Here is a 23,847-nt window from a genome sequence, read left to right on the forward strand (position 1 = left end):
GAATTTTTGATAACTGTATGATGAACATGGAATAAATTTAGCCTTAAAAAAAAAAAAAAAAAAAAAAAATCCGGGTATATTCAACTTTAAAATGTCAGATGGCAGCTTTTCTTACTGTACACGTTGCAGAATTTTGGAAAGGAATGTGTTGGTGAATTGTAACTCAGCATTTTAAAAGAAAATTTAAGGCACTGTTGTAAGACAAAGCCATCTTGTGAAAATATACTGCTTCTGAAATAATTGACAACTGAAATTTATCTTATGTAAGAATTTTTAATAGTATCCTTATGCATTAGCAGCAAATACAGATACAAGTTCTAGTCTTTTCAGCAGTTCTTCATTATCAGTTTCATTGAGGAAAAGTCGTAGTTTTGATGCTTCAAAATTGGCAGAGATCCTTCAGCGTTAGCCAAAACATCATGAATAAATTCTTGAGTGACAAATACTTGAATTAATTAATAAAGCAGATGTATGCTTTTATACTTGTACATGCTTCACCATAACACAGAATAATAATTAATGACTGAAGTGTTATGCTCTCAACTGAAGGCTGTGAATAAAGAAATACCGGAAAAACAGAAGTTATTAAAAGATCTGATACTCCCATACAGGGAAAAATGATTTTCTGCTTTGGTTTCTGCTGTTCTTACTACATCTCAGAAGTAAAGTACTACATGAGATATATGACAGGGAAACTGGCTCAAATAGTATAAAATGGAAAAGGAGAAACAAATACATTTTTAGCACAAACATTTAAATGTTTTGTTTTAACCTGGCTGAGATGAATTATTAACATGACTGTTGGTAATGTGAAGGTAACATCAGTTTTCTAATAATTTGTTTTACATAGAATACGTTTTTACAGAATGATACTAGATATGTAAAAGCGGAAAAATATCTTGAAAAGAAGTTGTCAGATAATTCAGTTTCTTCTATTAAAAAAAACAGGAAACAACCTGGCTGTTATTACTGAGAACATGATTCTAACATCCAGGGAGAAACCTAAAAATAGTGTGGATGTGCAGCATATATTTCTAGTACATCCAACAACATAACCTTTCAAAGATTGGATCCCCATTTTTATGTCTTAAGTTCTTACCAAACCTGTATTTTATAAGCTAAATTCTGATTGTCAGCAAGTATCAATTTTTTTTATAATATTGCACAACAATGGATTGGTTCTGTATGTGAATATTAGTAAACAGTTCTCCTGATGATAGGAGGAAGGGGACCAGTGGCACTCATTGCAGAAAAGTCTGTAAAAAGTTACTGCAAGCAAAGAGTGATACAAAATGCAAACAGAGCTCAGGCTAAAATATGTTAAAATATTTGAAATGTTTTAACTAGTAATGACCTAGTTATCTGTCATAATAGCAAAAAGTGGTTATTAAATCTAGAATAAACTTAATCCTCAAGTCAGAGCAATAGAGAAATGACATCTTTCTCATCTCTCTATACTCCAAGTATATTGTGATTTTTTCCTAATTTATTGTCAGAACTAAGTTTTAATTTCATAAATAATTGCAAGTCTCAGACACTCAATTTTTCTCTCAGATACAGCTGTATAAAATGATAGGGTTTTTTAAAACAAATATAATATCGTATTGTTTCTGATCCTAAAAATATTCTAGGCTTTTGAAGCAAATTGTTTTGCATTAAAAAAAATAACTTGTCCTAATTTGATGCATTGATCCAAGGTGAAGGATATGTCAGTTTTCTTTTTAGCACACAAAAGATGTAACTTTATTTTGTTGAGGTGAGTTTGTAAGAACTTAGTGTTCTACCTTATTTCTGAACGTTAAAGGCATTGTTAAATGTTGACTGTTTTTCCTTTCAGCTGTACAAAGGTAGAATTAATGCTACTAGTCATGTAATTCAACATCCAATGTATGGAGCTGGACACAAATTTCGTACTCTTCATTTGCCTGTCTCAACAACTTTAGCAGAGGTTCTTGATCGTGTGTCAGGCAAGTTTGCATAGTTCATTTTTTTTAAGATACAATTTAAAAAAAAAAAACCAAAAACCAAAAAAAACCCGCATAAACCGAGTATGTCTGATACATGTTTGCAGTGTTCATCAGTAACTGCCGAATATGGAAGAGTGGTTTAAGTTGTAAGCTTTTGCATATGCCTTATATGTTCCATGTAAAATGCACTTTTACTGGTCGAATACTATTTTTTCCTTCTATAAAACTCAGGTGGGGAAGGTGGGGTTTTTGTTTCTGTATTCATTTACTGTCCAGTCACGGTCATGTGTGGAATGTGACCAAGGTCTTTTAGATCCTTGTGCAGTTTATGGTCAGAATTACTGTCATGGGTGAGGTAGTTGCTGCATATGAGGTAGGGATCAGTTGTTGAGCGTGACATAAACTGTACTCAATAGCTGCCTTAGTGGTCTATTGCGATCAACTTGATAGCCAGTGCTGATAGGGACTGGGGAGGGGAACGTGGTGATGTGATGTACTGTAATGCCTCTAATTGAAATTGATCAAATGCTGACTTTGTAGGGCACCATAACTTTGTTTTTTGCCACAGAATTGTTACTCCTCAGCTTAACTCTCATTTTAAATTGGAAGAATTAATTCTGGAAAAGTTCAAGTTCTTTTATGTTTCCATCCCTCATCTAATATGATTTTTCTGATTGTATTAAAAGCTTTGTGATACTTGTATATCATTCCATGAAGTCCATGCATAGGACATAGTAAAGAAGACTTGAAATATGAGGAGTAAACTGTGTGTTTGGGGTGACAGGGAGAGAGAAGGGATGGACTGGGTGTGGAAAGGAAGAAAAGACTGCCACCACTGCAACAATAGGAAGTCGTGAAGATCCTGTGTCAGAGGCTGTCCCTTGGCTTAACTTCTTTTTTCTTAGCTATGCTGTTAATGTCTCAAATTGATCGTGTCATATTTTCTGCAAAAATAAATCACAATAAGCATGTTCATTTCACACTTTTTCTCCCAGCCTTTAAAAAAAACTTGGGGGGAGTCTAAAATCATTGCTAAATCTGCTACTCACATCCCTTCACCATAGGAAGAAAATGTGCTGTATCACTGCAGATAAGATTGTCTAGGATGAGTACCAGTTGGTTTGTATTTCATTCACCTTAGTCTTAAGTTACTGGTCTTGGCTGGTCAGGAAAATTGAGCAACAAATCTGGGTATTACCTGAGTACTAAAAATACCATTGCTTAAGCTTCCTTAATAATTTTATTAATGACCTTTAAATTCTTCAGCAATAAATGGGCATTCAGTCCATGGGAGCAAACTAGAGAAAGTCTGAAGTTTAATAATAATAATGAGAATTTTTAAAAAAGCCAACACCCAGTCTAAAATAAATATATGGGGGTTTTTAGTGTGTGTGTGAATGTTGGGTCCTGAGTAGCAGCAGCTTCATGCTCTCTATCTTCTTTTGGTCTGCACTACTGTCTAACACAGACATAACCAATGTCTTCAGACACAAATCATAATATATTTCCGAGCAGGTCAAACCATATCTCTTTCAGCACCACACCCATTGGTGATATATAGTTAAAGGTAGCTGGATGGTAATTCTAAGTCTTGAGTCTGTGGTTATAGCTTAAGGCTGCTGTAGCTATGTGGAAACAAGTTACTACTCGGAAGCAATTAGAGAATTATTTGGCCATTTTGGTGCCAGTGTTGTACCTTACAAGGTGTGAAATGATCCATTGTTACCAGTAATCAATGATTTAATAGTTGCTTGCTGATATTTGTGATTACACTAAGGATTGAACCAAAATGGTTGAACTGCTGTAATCTAATGTTCACTTAAGCAAACAGACAAAGTTTGGATGTGTAATGCACTTCAGACATCTTCCAATTTCAAAGGAACAATCATACTTGTGAGTTCTGAAATTGAGTCAGTATGTAACACTAGATACCCAGACCTAAGTACAACATTTAATTTAAATAAGTCTGCGGGTGTCCTTAAAAAAAGTTTTGGATTTTTTTTGTTGTTTTGTTGGGGGTTTTTGGTGTTTTGTTTTGATTGGTGGTTTTTTGTTTATTTTGCTTAATCTCATTTTTGGTTAGTTGCAGTGGTGTTTTAACATAAATACACTTGACTCATCAGGTATAGGTTTTAAGTTGTTACAGTTTTAAATTGTCAGAGGACAGATTTCTGGGGGAACAGGGGACCAGAATTATCATGATACCTTAATTCATAGATATTTACAAGACTATTACTGCCTGGGATGGAACTGTAAGCCGCTAAAATAGTTGAGAATAGCCGTGTTAACAGCCTAGAAACTGTAACAAAATCAACTTGGTATCTTGAAATGCCTTGCTCTCATCTTTTTTTCCCCTGTACAGATACACCCAGTATCACAGCTAAGCTAATTAATGAACAGAAGGAAGATAAAGAAAAAAAGAACTATGAAGAGAAAGAAAAAGTTAAAGCAGAAAATGGATTTCAGGACAATTATAGTGTTGTTGTTGCTTCTGGTATGGTTTTTTTCTTCCACCTTCTGAAAAATGGATCTTTCAGACATTGGTGGGGGGGTTTAGGAAATCATATCTACCAACAATTCTTCTTATTCCTAATGATGGTTAGAAAACTTGTAGTGCCCAATTAATCTAACTGGCTGTTAGGCAGCAAAGATTGGTTCCTGGTAGAACTGCTGCCTCTAGCGGATTACATACTTTGACAAATTTGTACTTAAATGTGTGTGTCAGTGGTATGTTGTGGATGCTGTTGCTAGTGCATTTTACAGGATTTTGTGGAGACATACCTGCAGCTGGGATTATATGGCAATATATTAGTATTTGTGTACTATTACTGTGGTATGGGTATTACTACCTCTACCTTTTTGCAGTGGCTGGTGCATCAGAGTTTGATCACCTACTCCCACAATATATTTTGGAAATAAAAGAATCCATATAGTTTGCATAACAGCTGGTGGTACTCTGCTAAAAATTATCAGATGAGATGTAAGCGTAAAACCATGTTATTCCACTTGGAAACCATACATACAGGATTTTCTTCCAAAGCATTTGCGTTCTAAAAACTAATGTGAAGATCCTTCTGAAATCATTCATGTCAACCCTTCTCCTCCAAAACTGCTGTGGAGGTTATAGATTGAACATAGTAATTTTGCAGTGGTACAAGAAGATTACAATTCAGATGATGACTGTGGAGATCATTAGTCTTTCAGTTTGAAGTTCTGGTGTGTATTAGAGAGAGATTAGTGAACTTCAAACTACCCTTTTCCTATCTAGCTTTCTGCCTTCATTGAGCTACCTTAATTTCATTTACACTTCATGAAGCATGAAGAAGAGATGCTGATTTCCTTTGACTTCTGGCACCAATATTTCTTAAGCTTTTTATTTCAGGTTTTTAGATGTAGATATAACTCTAAACTCAAGTGTTGAATAGGGCAGCAGTTTCATGGATCTTGGTATATATTTGAAGCAACACAGCTGATTGTTAATTACAGCATCTTTATCTGGAAAGATATTTGCAGTAGGTGCCACTTAAACAGGGTAAGCATGTTTTAGTAAGATCTAAAAATTAATAAGTCCAAGTGAAGGGTTAAAACATGAATAAAGAATCTGGAAGAAAAAAAGTAATATACCAAACTTGAAGATAGGGCATAGAATAGCCAGCCGTGTCTCATCCCAGTTGCATCTCTGATCATACTGATATAGCCCATTCCCTATTTAGAAAGAAGCAGACTTAAGTTTTTCCTTCTTTTTGCATGTGTTTTTTCCAGTTGAGTAAACACTGAACTGGGGTGTTGACTAAGTTTATGTTTAAACTTAGTTCATTTGCATTTGTTTTTACAACCTGTTTGTGAAATCTTTTCTTCTTTTGTCTTTTTCTTTTTATATATTCTGGGTTTTTTTAGTGTCCTCAGAGCCTCATGCAGCCAATGTTTAAGTTGTTCCCTATTGATAAAATCAATAGAGAGTAGAGATGGTATTTGGAGCCTGATCTTCCTGAGACAAGCTAGTTTAGTATACTGAGATTATTGGAGAATGTGTTGCGTATTATAGCTGCTCCTACTGATCAGCTGAAACCAGAGTGTATTATAGCATTTCGGGTATGGATGTTTTCCAGCTGCTCTTGGCTGATTATGAGGCAGTAGTTGTATGAGGCTTTGTATATGGACCTGCTGACTTTTTTACTTAGTCTGCCACCTGTGTAGAAGGGTACCTGATAGCAGTATAATTTCATTGTACCTTAAGTCAACTTAAGCTGTCCTAAAATATGGCAGTCTTGCTATATAAGCTCAGTAAGCTTTTATGTTCCTATTCTGCCTTTTAATTTTCATGTAGTGCTTACTTTAAAGGTTTTGATCTAGGCAACTTTAAAAGCATGTTTAAAGACACCTTTCATCACATATGCTATTGTCAGTACTGCAGCTGAAGTCATGTTCGTAGGCCAGACAAGTGGCTGTTATCTATTGTGTGCCTGCTGAAATGTCTGGCAGTTTAGAAATTTTTGCCTTTCTTGCTTTCAATTGAAAAAACAACCTAAAAAAGTTTTATTGTAGGGCCCACTGCTAGACAGGGTCTTTAAGTTTAAGAGCAGAATCGGAATATTTTTTGCTTTTTTTTATGGATAATATGATCTAGTGCAGTTACGGTTTGGTTTATGTTTGGGGCTCAGGAGGATGTGCAGCCTTGTAACTGTAAAAATAGCGGGATTATATCCAAATATATTTTATACATGAACGCTATTCTGGTATTTAATTTGTCAGTGCTGAAAAGTTTGACTTCTTTGCTATCATTGAAGGTATTGAGTACATTGCATCTTGGCTAGCTGAAGTTACTAAATACCAGAATGACTTTGAATTTTTTACTTCTGTACTAGGTTTGAAATCTCAGTCAAAAAGAGCTGTTTCATCCACCCCTCCACGTCCGCCATCAAGACGAGGAAGAGTGATGGCGGATAAAGTAGGTACCTCTTCCTCAGGAGGAGAATCTTCCAGCAAGACCATTAGTGTTCCAGTCTTTCATCTGTACCATAAACTTCTACCAGGTGACTTTACTAACTGTTTTTAAACTTTAAAATTATGGTCTTTTGCAGTGGCTGATACGTCGTCAGAAAGTAGATGTAATGCTAACGGACATCTTTATCTTTCTCTTGAGCGTCTTGAAGTGTAAAGTCCTTCTGGGTTGGGTAACAGCTTTCAACTGGAAGTGGAACATTCTAACATCATAGTGGCTTGACAAAAATAAGAATTATGCTGATCTTCCTTGTTCCTAAACAAAATCTCAAAAACATTTCCACTTTCACTCAGAAATAAAAAGGGAGTGGGTTTGTAAGGTGACTTACATTTTCTTTCACCTGCAAGGCAGAACTAAACTGGTATTTGTGCCCTGTTATTTTATGTTCTGAGTGGGCATCCAGCTTGCATTGCTCTCTGGAAGGTTTATTTGCCAGTTCAGGAATATTCTTGAATTCTATAATACTTGTGTTTTCAAAACCAGCATGTCTTAAGCAATTAGTCATGTTTGGTGTATAGCAGATATGTACTCACATTTTATCAGTTATCTGGACAAAGCTGGTGGCAATGTTGTAGTTGGGGCATAGAGAGAGAGAGATCGCTCCTGTAGAGAGAGATTGGTGTAACTGGAATTCTTAACCTTAGAGGGATAAAGAACAGGAACATGGGTGAAACAGTTTAATATTATGTGGAAGAGCTTCTTATCTGTTTTATAGTATAAAAACAAGGAACTAGCTGATGGAAGTAAGTGGTGAACTTCTGATCAAAGTAATTTTCACCCAACAAAAAACTAAATTTGGAACCTACTACAGAATTATTGGCTTTGAGGCTATCCTCTGGCAATTATTAGAGGGATCATATACTTGGATTAAAATATCTAAAATTTAATACAGTTAATTCTACTATTTTGGAAAGGAGATCAAAACTCAATGCCTGTCTTTACCAGTATCTAGCTGGTAAAGGTTGACTGTCTACTAATGGTAATGTAGACCATTCTGTATTTGTGATCTAGTCAATCACATGTCTTGCGCAACAGCCACTTGTTACAGAAAAAGAAGCCATGAAAAACAGAGAGAGTGATGAAAAAAGGCCAGAAAATTTCTTCACTTGCACAATGGCAATACATTTTTAATTTTCATTTCTTAAGACACCATCTTCCATTGAAGAAACAGGTTGCTACTAAAGACCTTCCTGGAACTCGTGTTACTTGATTAAGCAGTCAAGGTGAAATGGATATGCTAGGTATATTATATGATCCAACTCTAAAACATTTCACTTTATATGTAAGTCTACTTGTTATCAGGGAAAAATTGTTCTGCCTTGAGAGTAACTTGCAATTTCAGGGAAGAACATATTCTTCATAATTCTGGGGGTACTGGTTGACAGCCGGCTGAACATGAGCCGGCAGTGTGCCCAGGTGGCCAAGAAGGCCAACGGCATCCTGGCCTGTATCAGAAATAGTGTGGCCAGCAGGAGTAGGGAGGTGATCGTGCCCCTGTACTCGGCACTGGTGAGGCTGCACCTCGAATCCTGTGTTCAGTTTTGGGCCCCTCACTACAAGAAGGACATGGAGGTGCTGGAGCGTGTCCAGAGAAGGGCAATGAAGCTGGTGAAGGGCCTGGAGCACAAGTCTTATGAGGAGCGGCTGAGGGAACTGGGACTGTTTAGCCTGGAGAAGAGGAGGCTGAGGGGAGACCTCATTGCTCTCTACAACTACCTGGAAGGAGGTTGTAGCGAGGTGGGTGTTGGTCTCTTCTGCCAAGTAACTAGCGATAGGACGAGAGGAAATGGCCTCAAGTTGCACCAAGGGAGGTTTAGATTGGACATTAGGAGAAATTTCTTTACTGAAAAAGTGGTCAGGCCTTGGAACAGGCTGCCCAGGGAAGTGGTGGAGTCACCATCCCTGGAGGTATTTAAAAGACGTGTAGATGAGGCGCTTAGGGACATGGTGTAGTGGGTATGGTGGTGTTGAGTTGATGGTTGGACACGATGATCTTAGAGGTCTTTTCCAACCTTCATGATTCTATGATTCTATAAACAACAGAGTGGCCAAAATCTTTATTTGCGTAATCAGTTTGGGCATGTTGCATGTGCATTTCAAGTCTGTGTTGCTGCTGAGAGAAGTATTCCTGGCAGTGCCATTCCTTTTTTCTTGCTGAGTTGTGTCCCGATGCAAGAGTGGTGAGCTACGCTTGGGACTAATAGGACTGAAAAAGAATTGCAGGTTTCTTCGTTTTCCATTTTTTTCCACTTCAGCCATTTTACCTTATGGTCACACACTTTTATGCCACCACAATTCAAGTGTGATGCAGGGGTGGGGTTTAATAGTAGGGGACAGGCTTAAAATGCACATCAAATTACAGCCTTAGCCATTTGTTAAACATGCCAAGTGCTTGGGCTCTCAGCACAGAACTGCCTTAGGGAATGTTGGCATAGTTCTTTGATAGTTGGTTCCAAACTGATGGGGCCCCTTTTCCCAAGAGAACAAATGTTAAAATTAAGACCTTGGTTTGGAGCCAGATAGTATTTAGTCTACTTGGCATCTGTGGTACAAGTAATGAACAGCACCTGGACATGTATGTTAAAATAACCCAATCATAATTTTCCTCTCTGACTCAATGCCATTGTTGTTTAGGCCAACCGTTACCAGCTGAAATGGCGCTTGCCCAGCTTCTGACTCTGCTGTATGACCGTAAACTCCCTCAAGGATACCGATCAATAGATTTGACAGTTAAGCTTGGTTCCAAAGTCATCTCAGATCCAAGCTTATCAAAAACAGACTCATTTAAACGTCTTCACACAGAAAAAGGTGAGTGTTCCTACTTTTTTGGTATCTTCCTTTTTAAAATCCTTTCATTTTGGACAAAAATGGTTTTGATTTTCATGGTAAGAAACAGCAGTTTTCTGTATTTTCTTGGATGATGTTCCTGAGCTGTGTCTACAAGACAAGTGCTAAACTTTGTGATAAAGAACAAATTCATTGCCTGCCTTTAGATTGTCTATAAGATGCACCAATATGGTTGTTCTGATTTCACTTTTCTTTCTTCATTGTAGTGTTGTGTATGATACGATTATATGATTGTATAGATACCATGTATTTTATTTCTTGACATGTATACCACTTCTTTGTGAGGTTTGTGCTGATGAAGGGCAGATTAAGTAATGCAGGAGCTGTTTGAAACTATATGAGTTACAGAAGCCTGTGAAATTTTTTATTGCAGCAACTTGGGTACTTAAATGCTTCTTTGAAAGTAGGAGTTATTCTCAAGCCCATCTAAGTAGGTCTTGTAACTCTAGCTTTTAAAAACATTATTTTTAACATTTTCTAATATGGTCTGTTTCTTGCTAAGGTTCTTCCTAACTGCTTGCTATCTACTTTCTCATAGTGCTGGGGAAAGGGGAGGGAGGAACTGTATCCCAGGAATCTGTTTTGAAATATTTTTATATCATTCCTTTAGGGAAGGACTTAGAGGCATGGGACTTTGAAATTAAGCTAAGGTGGTCTGCTGATCGCCAGCCTGCTGACACAGCATGGCATTACAAAGTTAATCATTCGGCTATTTTAAGACAGGGGCTTCTTGTAAAAACTGTTCACTTTATAGATCAATATCCTTCTAGAAAAGATAAGAAACAGAAAGAAGAGTTGCAAAAAAAAAAAAAAAAAGTCGTCGTCTATTTTCTTGCTGTCTGCTCTGAGCTAAGTATTCCATGACTCCATGTAGTGGCTGCATATACAGATCTCTCACACTATTGAGAGGCCTTTCTCTTTCAAATAATATTTTCGTTTTGTTTTGCTGTTTATTTAAATTCTAAATGTATAAAAAATATTTTTCTGTTTGAATGAAACTCAAAAATTATGAGAGGAGGTGCAGCTTGGAAGTAGAGTTGCATGTGAAAACATGAAGGTCCTCTTTGAACTTCTATTAAGTTACTAGGCGTTTTTTTTTTTAAACTTGAGATTAATACTTTTGAAAATTTGAATGTCATTACAAATCCATTGATCTGTGGTGCTACTGCTACTGCTTTTTCATGAATAGTTTTTAATCTCTATAGAAATCATTCTTACATACCAGTATTTCCTTACTTGCTACTTAAAGTAAACTTTTTTATCTGTGGTGGATAGATTTTATAGCTTCACATGGTGTCTCTAGAGCTGCATTTACTACTACTATACTTGAGGAAAAGTGTCATTTGTTTATATTTTTTTCTGTGTGCTTCAATGTCTTTGAGATCAGCTGTTTTCCATAGCTGAAGTGCATGACTTCACTGAAAACTTGCAGAACATTCATGGAGGGGAAATGGCTTGAATTGGGTTGTAAGAAGATTAACTAAAGCAAATACTGGAGAAGCATACTTAAGTGTAACTCCTTGCAACAATATTTAAGATGTGAAAGGAGTAGCATTATATTTGCACTCATAATAAAGATCTGCCTGTCCCCTTAATCACTGATAACGTATTTTTCAAGTGTCTTTTGCAGAGAAGCATTTGGTCTTAGTGATTTTTCTGTGCATTCTGAGTATTTGTGTGTGTCTATTTTCTTGTTTTCCTTCTTTGGGAAGGCTTACAGCTTTTTACACTGTAAAACAGTGTAAAACAAAGGCGTGAGTCTCCCTTCAAAATCTTTATTTTGAAATTTTCCTTATCAAGGAAATCCAACCTTTCTTGTGGTCTGATCAATTCATGTCATCGCAAGCAATCGAACTGTAAGTCATGTTCAGCCTAGCGCAGTGGAATCCTCCACACATTTGACGGAAGGTGATCCCTTGCTGAGACCAGCATGTTTGCAGACATCCTCACCCACTATCTGTGGTGATAGAGAAAAATTCCACAAAGGTGGTTTCTCTCTCTATCCTTACGAACAGTAGACATCAAATCTGTATATACTCAAAGTGTGATGTTCAGGTTCTTTCTTACACAGATTATCCCGTATGTGACCTTTTCTATTTCTCTTAATTCTCTGAATTAAGGAGAATTGATGTACATACTCCTACATATCCCTGCTTTGAGCTTATTAAATCTGATACTTTGATCGCATTGCTCCATAGCGATGTGCTCCTCCCATAACATATCCATGATATCCTTGTAACCTGGTGCTTCTTGCACATTTAAAACTTGAGAATTAGGATGGGGAAAGACCTGCTGTTTCCTATTGCCTTTCAAATTAGGGAAGAAAAGGTTTTAAAAGATAAAGTATCTGTGGTTAAAACTTTAAAAAAAAGAAAAGTTAGTTTTGGTAGCTGCATGAATTATGCTTTAATGTGCTTTTGTGTTTTTTACAAGTATATAATAAATGATAGCATGTGTGCATACAAACATTTTAAGTATAATTGTGGATTTTCAGACTGCTCACAGCAAAGAGATACTGAGACCACTTGACCTATGCTGCTTTTTGATGTGGGGTATACTGTGAAGGCTTTGAGGACCACTGCATTATAATATTTAACAACATAATCTGCAATACAGATTCTTTAGATGAAATAAATAGAATATTCACTATGAAGTTTGCCTGTCATAATGAGCAGAGGGTTGATTTTTGGCAAAATGAATTGTGGTAGGGTTCTGTATATACAACTTGTGTGTGTAATTGTATAAAGTGATCGGGTTTTTTGTCCGTTGTACAAGATATTACAGTGCTTAGTCATAAACTGGGAGGATGGAGGCTAGTAGAAAGTTAAAAATAGAGATCTTGGTCTCTTTTATGGGGAAGAATAGAATTAAATTTCACAGCTTTGGCAGAGAGGTATTTTGATACCTCACAGAGAGGAGATGTGAGAATGGTGGATGTGGTGAGTGATAGGTGATAGGACTCTATAGATGGTGAGTTAAATGATGGGAAAGGGGAAACTAAAAAAAAAAAATTCTCATTCAGCATTTTTGAGGAAAAAGCAAGACTAATTTAAGTAAGGTTACCTTTCCCTTCTTCAACTATGAACTCTCTATCAGAGAGTAGCAAACCTACTCTTACCTCCTAGATGAAAGACAGCGTTAAAAAATGTCATACTTCCAAAGTTAACAAAATTTTGAAGGCATAGATCAAATTCTAATAAAACATAAAATTCTAATAATTACCATGTAAACCTGTATACATAATCCCAAGTTATGACATAGATCTGCCATCATTGGCAAAAGGTACCACGAATATTTTTATTTTCTTTTGATACTCTCGTACTCATTCATTTCAGGTTCTTGACTCAGGTTTTGCTTAAGAAGGAACTGCTACTTTTGAAGTACACTTTCAAGTGAGGATGAAGAAATAAACACAATATTGATGATGATGTATTAATTTCTTTTACTCCTGTGTTTTTGTAGAACATGCAGATTTACTGGGACCTTGCCCTGAAGATGAAGCCATCAGTCCTGGGGATGAGTGTATGGATGCAGTGCTAGATGAATCGCTTCTTGAAACCTGTCCCATTCAGTCTCCACTGCAAGTTTTTGCAGGAATGGGTGGATTGGCCCTCATTGCAGAGAGACTCCCTATGCTTTATCCTGATGTAATTCAGCAAGTAAGTGGAAAATAATCAGTGTGGAAAAATATGCTGAGTGTTTTGTTTGTTTGTTTAAGGACAGTATTTTCCTCATATTTCCTCATATTTGAGTTTGACATCTCAGTTATGTGGGAAAGCTGCTTTAAAATAGGTGAATGCATAACTCCACAGCCCAGTCCAGCAATACTTGCTGCTTCCCTATACATGTTATAGGCTGCTTGAGTATCCATGTCCTTGTGGAACAAATGCACGAATTCTGTGTTGCTGCTTGCCTCGCTTCCATTGATTTATAAAATATCTTGGAGGGTGCAGTAACATAAAGTTGCTGAGGTACTATAAAGCCATACTTGCTTATCATTTAATTGCTCGTGTAAATGTACCCTCAGAAGCTTTTTTATGGTTAAGTGAAATTCAGTTCTCAAAGCAGATTCTATAACTTTATTTTAGATTTATTATTATAAATAGTAAATAACTGTATAATCTTAATTACCTTTATAATCATAAATAATATATCTAAAATAAAATTATATAATAATATATATGTTATTTATTTCTATACTTGTTACTGTAATTATGTATAGAATTTCTCTGGAGGTGCTGATAGGCTTTTCAAAAGTGTCAGTAGTGGCATTAGTGTCGAATTACTCCTTTCGCTGCTGTTCTAGGTACACAATCTTTATTAAAAAGGGAAAAAATAACCTGTGAATTACTCAAATTCTATTTGGCTATACTTGTGAAATTTTTGGCTGATACTCCTAATAGGAAAGACTGTGAATATTTATTCCCTTTGAAATTAAATTAATCATGAGTTAAGAGTGCTGTTCAGTTCCTAACTGCAGAACTATGGCAGGAATACAAACCCTATAGTGAGACTGGGTAATTAGTATGAATCCTTTGTAAATAGTTCCGCATAGAAGCTGTTTTAGAGGTCTAGTGTGAAGCCTGTTCAAAAATCAAAAGTTAAGGAAATGCGTTCACATAAGCAATTACTGTATTTTGAAATCCAAGAGAGATAACATGTACTCTGTTTTGAAGAAGACTGATTCATGGAATTTTGCAACAGATGAAAGGCAACGTATGACCATGAGAAATTTTATCCCTTTTTTCCCTTCTTTTTCTATAGTCCTGGGAAGTAATTTTCTTTTCACAGTTTTTTAGCTTGAGATATACATTTGGATTCAAATACTGAATAAGAATTCTGTGATCCATAAGAACAAATTAAGTACAATAATACCAAATAGAAGATTCAGAGTGAAGACTGATGAATTCTCCAGACTCTTTGTTCCTTAATTTTGCTTTTATATTTCTCTAAGACACAGATACTTCTCACTCTGTAAACTCTGTATTTTAAGATTTCCCTAATTATTCTCTTAATGTGTAGATGATTGGAATAAGTGCAGCTAAACATGGCTTTGACTTTTAATTAGGAATTTGGTATTCTGAATAAATTCTGCAAGGGCTTTTCAGATTAATGTTTTGCAATTTAGATCAGTCTGGTGATAAATACTAAAATTTTAAATATGATCGCATCAATTCATCATAATAGCATAAAAGCCTGAAGCTTCTGTGATGTTTAATTATGAGAGGGACCTGGGTGTCATACCTTCATTTTAACTGAGTGTATGACTGTTTCCTGGGGAATTGTACAACTGTTATCCCCCTTAAATTCTGATTCCCATCATAATGCCTGGCTGCATAGTCCTCTATGCAGTGTTAGTTTATAAAATAGAACTACACTACAGTATAGTGTTAGACCATAATAGTAATAAAGCCTGCCAAATCAATCAGAAGCCTGAAAGGAGCACGAGTTGCTACAAGACTGCTAAGATACCTAAATTTCTTCTTAGTTTTTAAAGATATGATTAATTGTTCTCCTTTTTGCAATATGTAATTAAAAATTAACCACTTGAGTTCTTACTGCTTAATGTTAAAAATAAAAGGGCCATTTCTTATTTAATGGTCTGATACATAAACTAATCTTTGTATTGTTTATTTCTGAGTAATTCATGTCTCCTATGCCTCTAGATTTTAAGCAACACATTTTAAACTGAGGATTTTAGGTTGGCAAAATACAGTTGCTTGCTTGTGTAGGCGGGACTTTCTAGAACTGTATTGAAAATGCAACAAATAAGCCCTTTTTGGCCATTTAGCCTAGTCGTCATATCTGTAAATGGTAGCGTATTTCATTTGACTTTTTAATGGTGTCCTATATTAAGATTGTATGTCCTTTAGATCCTAACTTTAATAAAATTTTTGCCTAGGTGATTAACTGAATGACAACTAAATTTTTTTGTTGTTTTTGTTGGTTAAGGTGAGCACTCCAGTGGTTACATCGACCACGCAGGAAAAGCAGAAGGACAGTGATCAGTTTGAATGGGTTACCATTGAACAGTCAGGGGAATTGGTGTATGAAGCACCAGAAACAATTGCTGCAGAACCTCCACCGATCAAGTCAACAGTTCAGACTATGTCTCCCATACCCGCGCATTCTTTGGCTGCCTTTGGTTTATTTCTTCGTCTCCCGGGCTATGCTGAGGTGCTGCTAAAAGAACGGAAACATGCTCAGTGTCTGTTGAGATTGGTGTTGGGAGTTACAGATGATGGTGAAGGAAGTATGTGCTGCAATTATTATGTTTCTTTGTAGACCATGGCTAGATCATTTTACTTAAATTTATTTACACTGTAATGCTTTTAGCAGGAAGTTAGAATTGATTTGTGCAGAGCTGTGTTGCTAGCATCTTTGATAGTCTGTTGTCTCTAAATATTAAATTCTGTCTGGCAAAGTTTTGTCACAATCATCAGTATTCAAGTGTTTTCATCTAGATGTCAGAGTAATTGTAAAATAACTGCTGATAAAACTTAGACTCACACTGCCAAGATGACAGTGCGCTCAGACAGAACAATCCGAGTAGCTGGGTATGTTCAATTAATTGAGGAAATGTCCTATAATTCTGCAACCAAATGCAGAATGGTATGGATAGGAGCATAGCTACAGCAGATTTAGAATAAACTGTTGAATAATACTGTTTTAGAAAAGGAGAAAAAGATCTAAAGACCATAGCGATCAAATTAGCTGAGCCGGAGCTCTACCTTAATGGTGTGAGTTCAGAGGGAGAAATGGGTTATTCTTCGATGAATGAACAGATGAGCTGAGAGACAATTGTAGTCAGTGTCTTTGCAACCAAACCTGGAACTCTGCATATAGTTCTAATATTTGTGGGTTTTAGTGTTTTGAAAAAATGGAAGAGTGTGTGCGAAAGATGTTTTAGTACTTTTAAGACATTTCCTTTATTATGACTTTGAAAAGAAAGCTGTTTTTTTTATGCAGCAATCAACTGAAGTTAGTCTATTCAGCAGGCTATAGAGTGGTGGACAACGTGTAGCTCATAAGACCAACTGAGAAACTAAGAGTCTTGTTTACATTCCCTTTTGTTTATGTTTTTATTTCTCTTGTATTTAGGTACAGGACAGTAGACAAGAATAAACTGGATAACAAAAATTCAGTCTGGCTGCTTATTCCCACCTAATTTGAGTAGTAATTAACTGAAGGACTATGTGCAGTCCCTCAGATTTTTATGTCCTTGAGTGGTTCCAGTCCCTTGCTATTGCAAACAATTTTATATCCTTTTTTTTTTTTCTTTTTAATAAAGAGACCAACTCAAACCCTTAAAATTTGGGTTGCGCTCTTTTTTGTGTGTGTGCATCCACTATTGCCATTGGAATACAGTTCCAGAACATCATTTTCCTGATAGGTAGGGACTGCTTTAATTTTAAGCCAAAATTTATTCATATCCAGTTTGTGCCCATTTATCATTGTGCCAGCAATGTTTCTCGTCATAAATAGCTCTTCTTTCTCTTATGCATTTGTTGACAGGAATTGTATTCGCTCTTAGCCTTTGTTTTTGCTGGACTAAACAGTCAATTTCTTCATTCCCTAAGCCAAACGTCTGAATTCAACTCTTTACGAAATGTCGGATCAATTGTACATGGTAGCCCACGTTAGTTCTCTGTATAAAGCACTAATATTTTCCTTTTCTGTTGGAAATGCATCTTTTCATAGACCTAGAATCTCTTTACTTTCTTGCAATATGAAGAGCTGCACTTATAAATCCATGGCTTATAGATTAAACATGGATTCAGTTGTCTGCAAAAATAAATCATGGGCAAATGTTTAGATTTTCTTTTTTTTTGTCTGCTTGTCATTTGGCTACACCTGCAGTTCTGGAAGTCTATCAGATAGGCTTTTTTCCAGAGGTGTTCAGTTTTATTTATGAAGATCCCAGTTAGGACTTCTTGCTTCCTTTTTGTTATTGTCTTTACAAAGAGCATCAGATAGATATGAATTAGCTCGTGTGTGTATGCATGTGTGTGTGTAGATACATATACATACAAATATAGACATACGTATTTGTAGTGTATTTCAGTTTAGACCTTTGGGTGATGATACAGTTGATAAACTCTAAGAATGAGGGAGAAATATGAATATGTTTAAAATAAGAGGCAAACTTCTGCACAGAGTTGGCTATTTTGAAGAATTTTCAGTTGTCAAATATCTCTACATATGCACGGGGAAAGGAATGTGAAATGCATTGTTAAATACAGAAAAAATTGAGATAGTTTCCCAAATCTGAGTAAGTTGGCATTAATAGGTCACTCTGTTATTTGAAATGTGGCTTTTAAAAGAAGTAATTTTTGCTCATAATGCAAAAGTGTTAAAAATTTAAAATAATTCTACTACAAAATTCAAACACGCAGCTCATCTAATTAAAATTATGTTAGTATTTCACCATGTATTCAACTGGAATAGCATCACAGCTTGTATTGCATCAGTGACTTAATTCCCACTTCGGGCACATGAATATGAAAAAAAATCCTATGTCATGATAAACTACAGCTCCTTGTCAGCTAAGTTGCTGTTAGCTGACCATGTGCATTCTTTAACTTCTTGTAGTTGGAATGTTTTTTAAAAAAAAAAAATTAGTCTGAACCACCTTCGTTTTCTTCATTCAGAAATGCGACCTGAAGTGTAGTCAAATACGGAAGTATGCTCAATACTATTCACAAACTAAGTTTTCTCCCTGGAAATGGCGAATCAGATTTTATAACTTTGGTTCTTAACCAAATCCATAACAGAAATAAAGAAACATTCCTTCTTCTACACTCTTCTGCTGAAAATTTTTTGTGAAGAGAAACCTAATATTAAATAGCTTTCCTATCATATGTGAATGCTTCAGTCCTTAGTATATTTCTGTATGTGTTGTTTATAAACTATTGCAGAGATTAACAAGCTGTATTGACCTATTGAAAGAAAATGTGGTTTTGATATTTTTCTTCTTCAATCTAGGCCATATCCTGCAGTCTCCTTCAGCAAACGTGCTTCCAACTCTGCCCTTCCACGTGTTACGTAGTTTGTTCAGCACTACACCATTGACTACTGATGATGGAGTACTGCTTAGGCGGATGGCACTGGAGATTGGGGCTATACATCTTATCCTTGCTTGTCTGTCTGCTCTAAGCCACCATGCACCAAGAGTGCCCAACTCTAGTCCCAATCAGGCAGAGGTAAGTTTAGCAGCAGAATAATTGCCACTGAGAAGCAGTAAGAGTTTTAACTATAAAAAAGAAAATAATCTCCATGCTTTCATTATAGTCCAATTTCTGCAGGGTTTACATTTGAATGAAGAGCAACAATAATTAGAAAGTACTTGATTAAGTAATTGTCCTTGCATGTTGCAAATAAATGTAGTAATAATGAAATTTAACCAACAAAAAAGGCTTGTCATGTAGTCAGTTTCTTTCACAGGACCTTCTTTTTCAGTGCATGAGAGGCAATAATGCTCAATGGATGGTGGTTCTTTAATCCTCATTAGATAGTATGACCTCATTACCTTAATTAGCATTCATCATCTGAACTCTATTGGCTGCAAATCATTTCCTCTTAAATGCTTCACAAATGTAAATAAGTTGTGAAAATCAGTGAATTAATGCAGTGATTTTTTTATCCCCTTTTTACTGATGGGGAAATGAGATCCAAAGACAAAAATTTTCCCTAGCGTTCAAGATCCTGAGTGAATCTCCAAAATCAAACTTTTCCAAAGTACTTACTGTATTATACTACCCTCTATTCAGAACATGTATCCCCTGATTTTTTTTAGGATTATGAGTTGCCATTTCTGCATAACATACCAATTGTCTCTAAAAGTGTTTAAAAAAAATTCATGTTGTGCCCTCTTCAGCATCTTTGTGGCAGAGGCTTGCAGAAAACGTTCCTGGTGGCTAAATATGGCTAAGTAGATGCAAAATATAGGGCTGTCTATATTTTAGCAGCTCTGATACTGATAAGGGATTGAGCAAGGAAGAGATGAAGCTGTGCATGAGAATAATTCACTTTAATGGCTAGTCAAATTTAAGGGGAAGCTGAGATATTCCTGTCCTAATGGGGTATCAGACTGCTGATACATTAACGCCTTAGCATTATTGCGCTTTTGGAGGGAAAGGGCAACCATTAATTCTTATCTCTGCTTCAGTTGTACCATGACCCCTTAAACAGTTTGCTTTCTCATAATTCGTATCTATCAGGTGATAGATGGTAACTTGAAACTAGAGATCCATCAGGCTTGTATTTCTGGGGCCAGGCTTTCCCTTAAGTGCTCTAAGTCAGTGCTTGTGACAGTCCTCTTGAGTGTTAAGGGCACAGCATGTTCATGAGTGATGTAATGAGTATTGTCTACATGAGAATAATCACACAGCTATTTTATCACAGGGATGCATTACATTCCTAATGTAGAAGTTAAATGGTGATTCCAGACTACTGTCAGTATGGTACTTCATAGGTGATAACTTTTTTTTACCATAGCGGTCTGTTCATACATAATTTCTTTTCCTTCAAGTATAATCCTGAACAAAGTCACTGAAGAAGATCTGAACAGAAAATGAAACTTTTCAGAGCCGTAAATCAAATATTACAAATTAAAGTTGGGTACCTATTCACGTGACCTGGTTTTCAGTAAGGCTACTTGTCACTGAGTAACTCTAATGAAAGTAGCAAGTGTTCATCGTCGGAAAATGAGGTCACTTGTTTAAGGTGCTAAATATATTATTAGGGAGGCATTAGTTAAAAAATGCTTATCGAAGTTTTTTCTGCATCCTTTTCGCCAAAGATCTGGTAAACTTTCAAAATTAGCATAAGTACTTAAATAGTTTCATAAGGGCTAAGCAATGTAGTATTGAAGTTATGTTAGTAAAATGCAGTGATGCAGACCATTGGAAAAATGTACAAGCTGTACAACCATCTTTGGAAATGCTGTACAAGCACGTTTGGAAAAATGCTCTCTCCCAGAACATTTTAAGGCCAAGGTATTTCCCCCCTATTGTCTGGAGCGGAAATAGTGTGTGTTTCAGTGACCCAGAGATCATGTGTCAGAACTATACATGTAACTTACACCTCTTGCCAGTTTGGAGCATTTACTCAAAATCAGCACATGCTTGAGCATCTTAACATTTCGGTTGTGTACTTTTGATGACATTTCTACTTCCATTCACTTCATCTAATTATGCTATTAAACTTGAATAGATGTTAAACAGTAGTAATTACAGAGCTGTGATGTTTAGCATGATGTGGATTAAGTAGCATTTTAATACCTTTAATCATTTAAGCGGTGACAGTATCTTAAAAGAGAACAAAAATGGGCTTACAGAAGAATCACTTGCAACAATTTAGCGCTGGCCTGTACTGGAACTCCGTTTATGTGGCAGAGTCCTTCCTATCTAAAGCTTTGAATTCCCCTGAATCCCAGTGGTATCTTTATTAAGTTAATTGGGATTACCTTCTTTTGCAGAACAAAGGCTTTCTAAAGAATTGGTTCATAAGACGAAAAAAGTGAAATTATTGTGGTTTTTGTTTTTGTTTTTTTAACTTAGCCACAGGTGTCAAGTACACACAACAGTGCATCAACAGAAGAACAGCAGTTGTACTGGGCTAAGGGTACAGGCTTTGGAACAGGCTCCACAGCTTCAGGATGGGATGTTGAACAAGCTTTGACTAAGCAAAGGCTAGAAGAAGAGCACGTGACCTGCCTTCTACAGGTGTGTAATAATGAAATGTTGATTAATGATAAGCACTTGAAACGTTAGAACCTGGATAATAAAAATCGAGCTTGTGTTTTTTCAGTCATATAGCACAGTAATTATGGTATTTTGGGAAAATAGTAGTTTACAACCACCTGTCTAAATGAAAAATGGTATAGATCATATTTTGAGTGAGGCTGTTTTCAAACATCAGTAGACTGCTGCGTAAGACAGACCTGAGTGGGTAGGCCTGGGTGATACAGACAATGAACCAAAAAGCATTCCAGTGTATTTCCCTAAAGCTGTCGTATATCTCTGTGGGCATAACTGCATTCAGTCAAAAGTAAAGACTGTCCATTAGAGGAGGAGGATGCGGGAATAGGCATTTTGTTTTATGTGCCAAATAATTTTACCTATTCAGTTCTTGCATATTTTTGCTCTGCTTTAAGAAAATGCCCATAGTTATCACTGGTGTTTATGAATGTGTTATGCCAATATAACAAAATCTTACTCAGACATACTATAAAATCGTATGTCAATTAAATGACAATAGTAAATCACCAGTAAACATCCAGATCTTAGTAAAACTCTGATGCCTTCCAAATGCCTCATGCTAAGAGAAGAAAATCCTGCATAATTAAGCTTTTCAGTCCATTGTGAAATGCGACCGACCCCTGTTATCTTAGGTCAGTGTAGGGAAAATGAGATTCTATCTAGTCATCAAAAATTTCATTCACAGAACTGTCAGCTCAAATACATTAGATAACCTCACTGCTGGGATAGAGCACAAAGGGGATGAAATTCTGAAAATGCCCATGCCCTGACTGATGAAGATATCATTTTGATGTAATCAGTTATTCCAGTCACGGTAGATTACGAGGCACAAGTATCATGTCCCTTGCAAAAGCAAAACAAATAAAATCCGAAACAATTTTCCTAAGCAAGAAAGAGGAAAATCACCTGAATTATTCTTGGCGAAGCTTCTAGGCAGTATTCTGTATTATGTCATGCAGAGGTTTAGCTATAACTCTCATAAGCATTGAGGTAAGGAGGCATTTGCTTTGGGCAGTCAGCAATTGTAGGAAGAAGTAGAAAACTCTTCAGCATTTTACTGAAGATGTCAGTCAGTTGTACAGCAGACTTTGCCTGGTCCCTTCTCTAGAAAGGTTGTTTAAAAAAATTCTGTCGTACGGAGTGCTGATAAGATGCTGCAGCAAAATACCATGGGTAAGAGGTTAGAGCGAAGAGGGAGAATGCAAGAAAGGAGAGGAGGCTAAAAAGGTGAATAGAGTCCCTGAGACTGTAATACAGCCTTTCAAGACTTGAAGTTACTTAATTTGAGAGTACAACTGCACAAATCAGACCCATGGAAGTGCATTAGGTTGTATGTCTACAACACACGCTAAGGGCCTGTGAAGTCAGCAAGAACTACCCTTGGGACAAGCAGGTGTGCAGTCGTGAGGTGACTCCCCTGCCGTCACTGAGGGGGAGGCTGCTCTTTGTCTACTGAAGCAAGAGCCGTGCTTTACAGGTTGAGTGTTCCAGGTAACTGCCATGCTCACTGTAAGTTGTTGTTTCATCTGTAAACCCTGAGGTCCCATCCAAAAGGAAGTTACAAGTGGTTTTAAAACATTTCCACTTTGAAAAAAAGAAATCTTTTGTTGCTAGTGGGTGTTCTGAAGTGAATGGGACTGATCAGCTGCATGTCTCAGTGGTGTGAGCTGGCAAACTCCTGCTTTGCCTAACTCCAGCAGTTTTGTCAAAATTCATATTAATTGATCACTTAAAGTCATTCAGAATTATAACAGCTATTGAATTTTAGCATTAGCCAAAGTTGAAATCAGAATCTAATAACTGTCTAGAATTTCTTCTGAAAGGTTTTTGGGACTGCTGAAGTAAGTACCAGTACTGAATTAGCAAAATAGCTAGTGAAGTATTATGGTGTCTTCCTTAAGGAAGGAAAGTCAAAGTTCTTTTGTCTAAAATAAATCAGGTTTGATTAAATATTTTTGTGTATTTCAGGTTCTTGCCAGTTACATAAATCCTGCAGGGAGTACATCAAATGGAGAGACCCAGACTAGCCAGGAGGGGAGAGGACAAAACAGCAGTGCTCTTCCATCTGTTCTCCTAGAGCTACTCAGTCAATCTTGCCTCATCCCAGCAATGTCATCATACCTCCGCAATGATTCAGGTAATGTGCCGTTGTCTCCTTCTAAATCAAAGTTGGCTTACTTCTGTCAAATAAGTTTTTATATAAACAATAGGTAGTTCTGGCTATGTTTGCCAGTTTAGAATTGTACTAATGGAACATTCACCTGGGCCT

General features: G+C 36.5%; 1 protein-coding gene across 18 annotated transcripts in view; it reads left to right on the forward strand.

The window, feature by feature from the left end:
• The window catches only part of BIRC6 (baculoviral IAP repeat containing 6), a 190,146-nt gene that overhangs the window by 109,620 nt on the left and 56,679 nt on the right, over window positions 1-23,847 (forward strand). For 16 of the 18 annotated variants that reach the window (XR_012673106.1, XM_075146664.1, XM_075146668.1 and 13 more), the window contains 9 exons: window positions 1,838-1,967; window positions 4,330-4,461; window positions 6,833-7,000; window positions 9,604-9,777; window positions 13,279-13,475; window positions 15,769-16,069; window positions 18,802-19,019; window positions 21,378-21,542; window positions 23,547-23,715. Coding sequence is in view for 16 of the 18 variants with exons in the window: in XM_075146664.1 (XP_075002765.1) it covers window positions 1,838-1,967; window positions 4,330-4,461; window positions 6,833-7,000; window positions 9,604-9,777; window positions 13,279-13,475; window positions 15,769-16,069; window positions 18,802-19,019; window positions 21,378-21,542; window positions 23,547-23,715 (1,654 nt within the window). In the remaining 2 variants the exon portion in view is untranslated. Of the gene's footprint in view, window positions 1-1,837; window positions 1,968-4,329; window positions 4,462-6,832; window positions 7,001-9,603; window positions 9,778-13,278; window positions 13,476-15,768; window positions 16,070-16,917; window positions 17,059-17,107; window positions 17,210-18,801; window positions 19,020-21,377; window positions 21,543-23,546; window positions 23,716-23,847 lie in introns of those variants that run through there. The other 2 variants (XR_012673107.1, XM_075146681.1) reach the window with 2 other exon arrangements.

Source organism: Calonectris borealis, chromosome 3 (genome assembly GCF_964195595.1).
Source record: "Calonectris borealis chromosome 3, bCalBor7.hap1.2, whole genome shotgun sequence".
In the NCBI taxonomy this organism is placed as follows: Eukaryota; Metazoa; Chordata; class Aves; order Procellariiformes; family Procellariidae; genus Calonectris; species Calonectris borealis.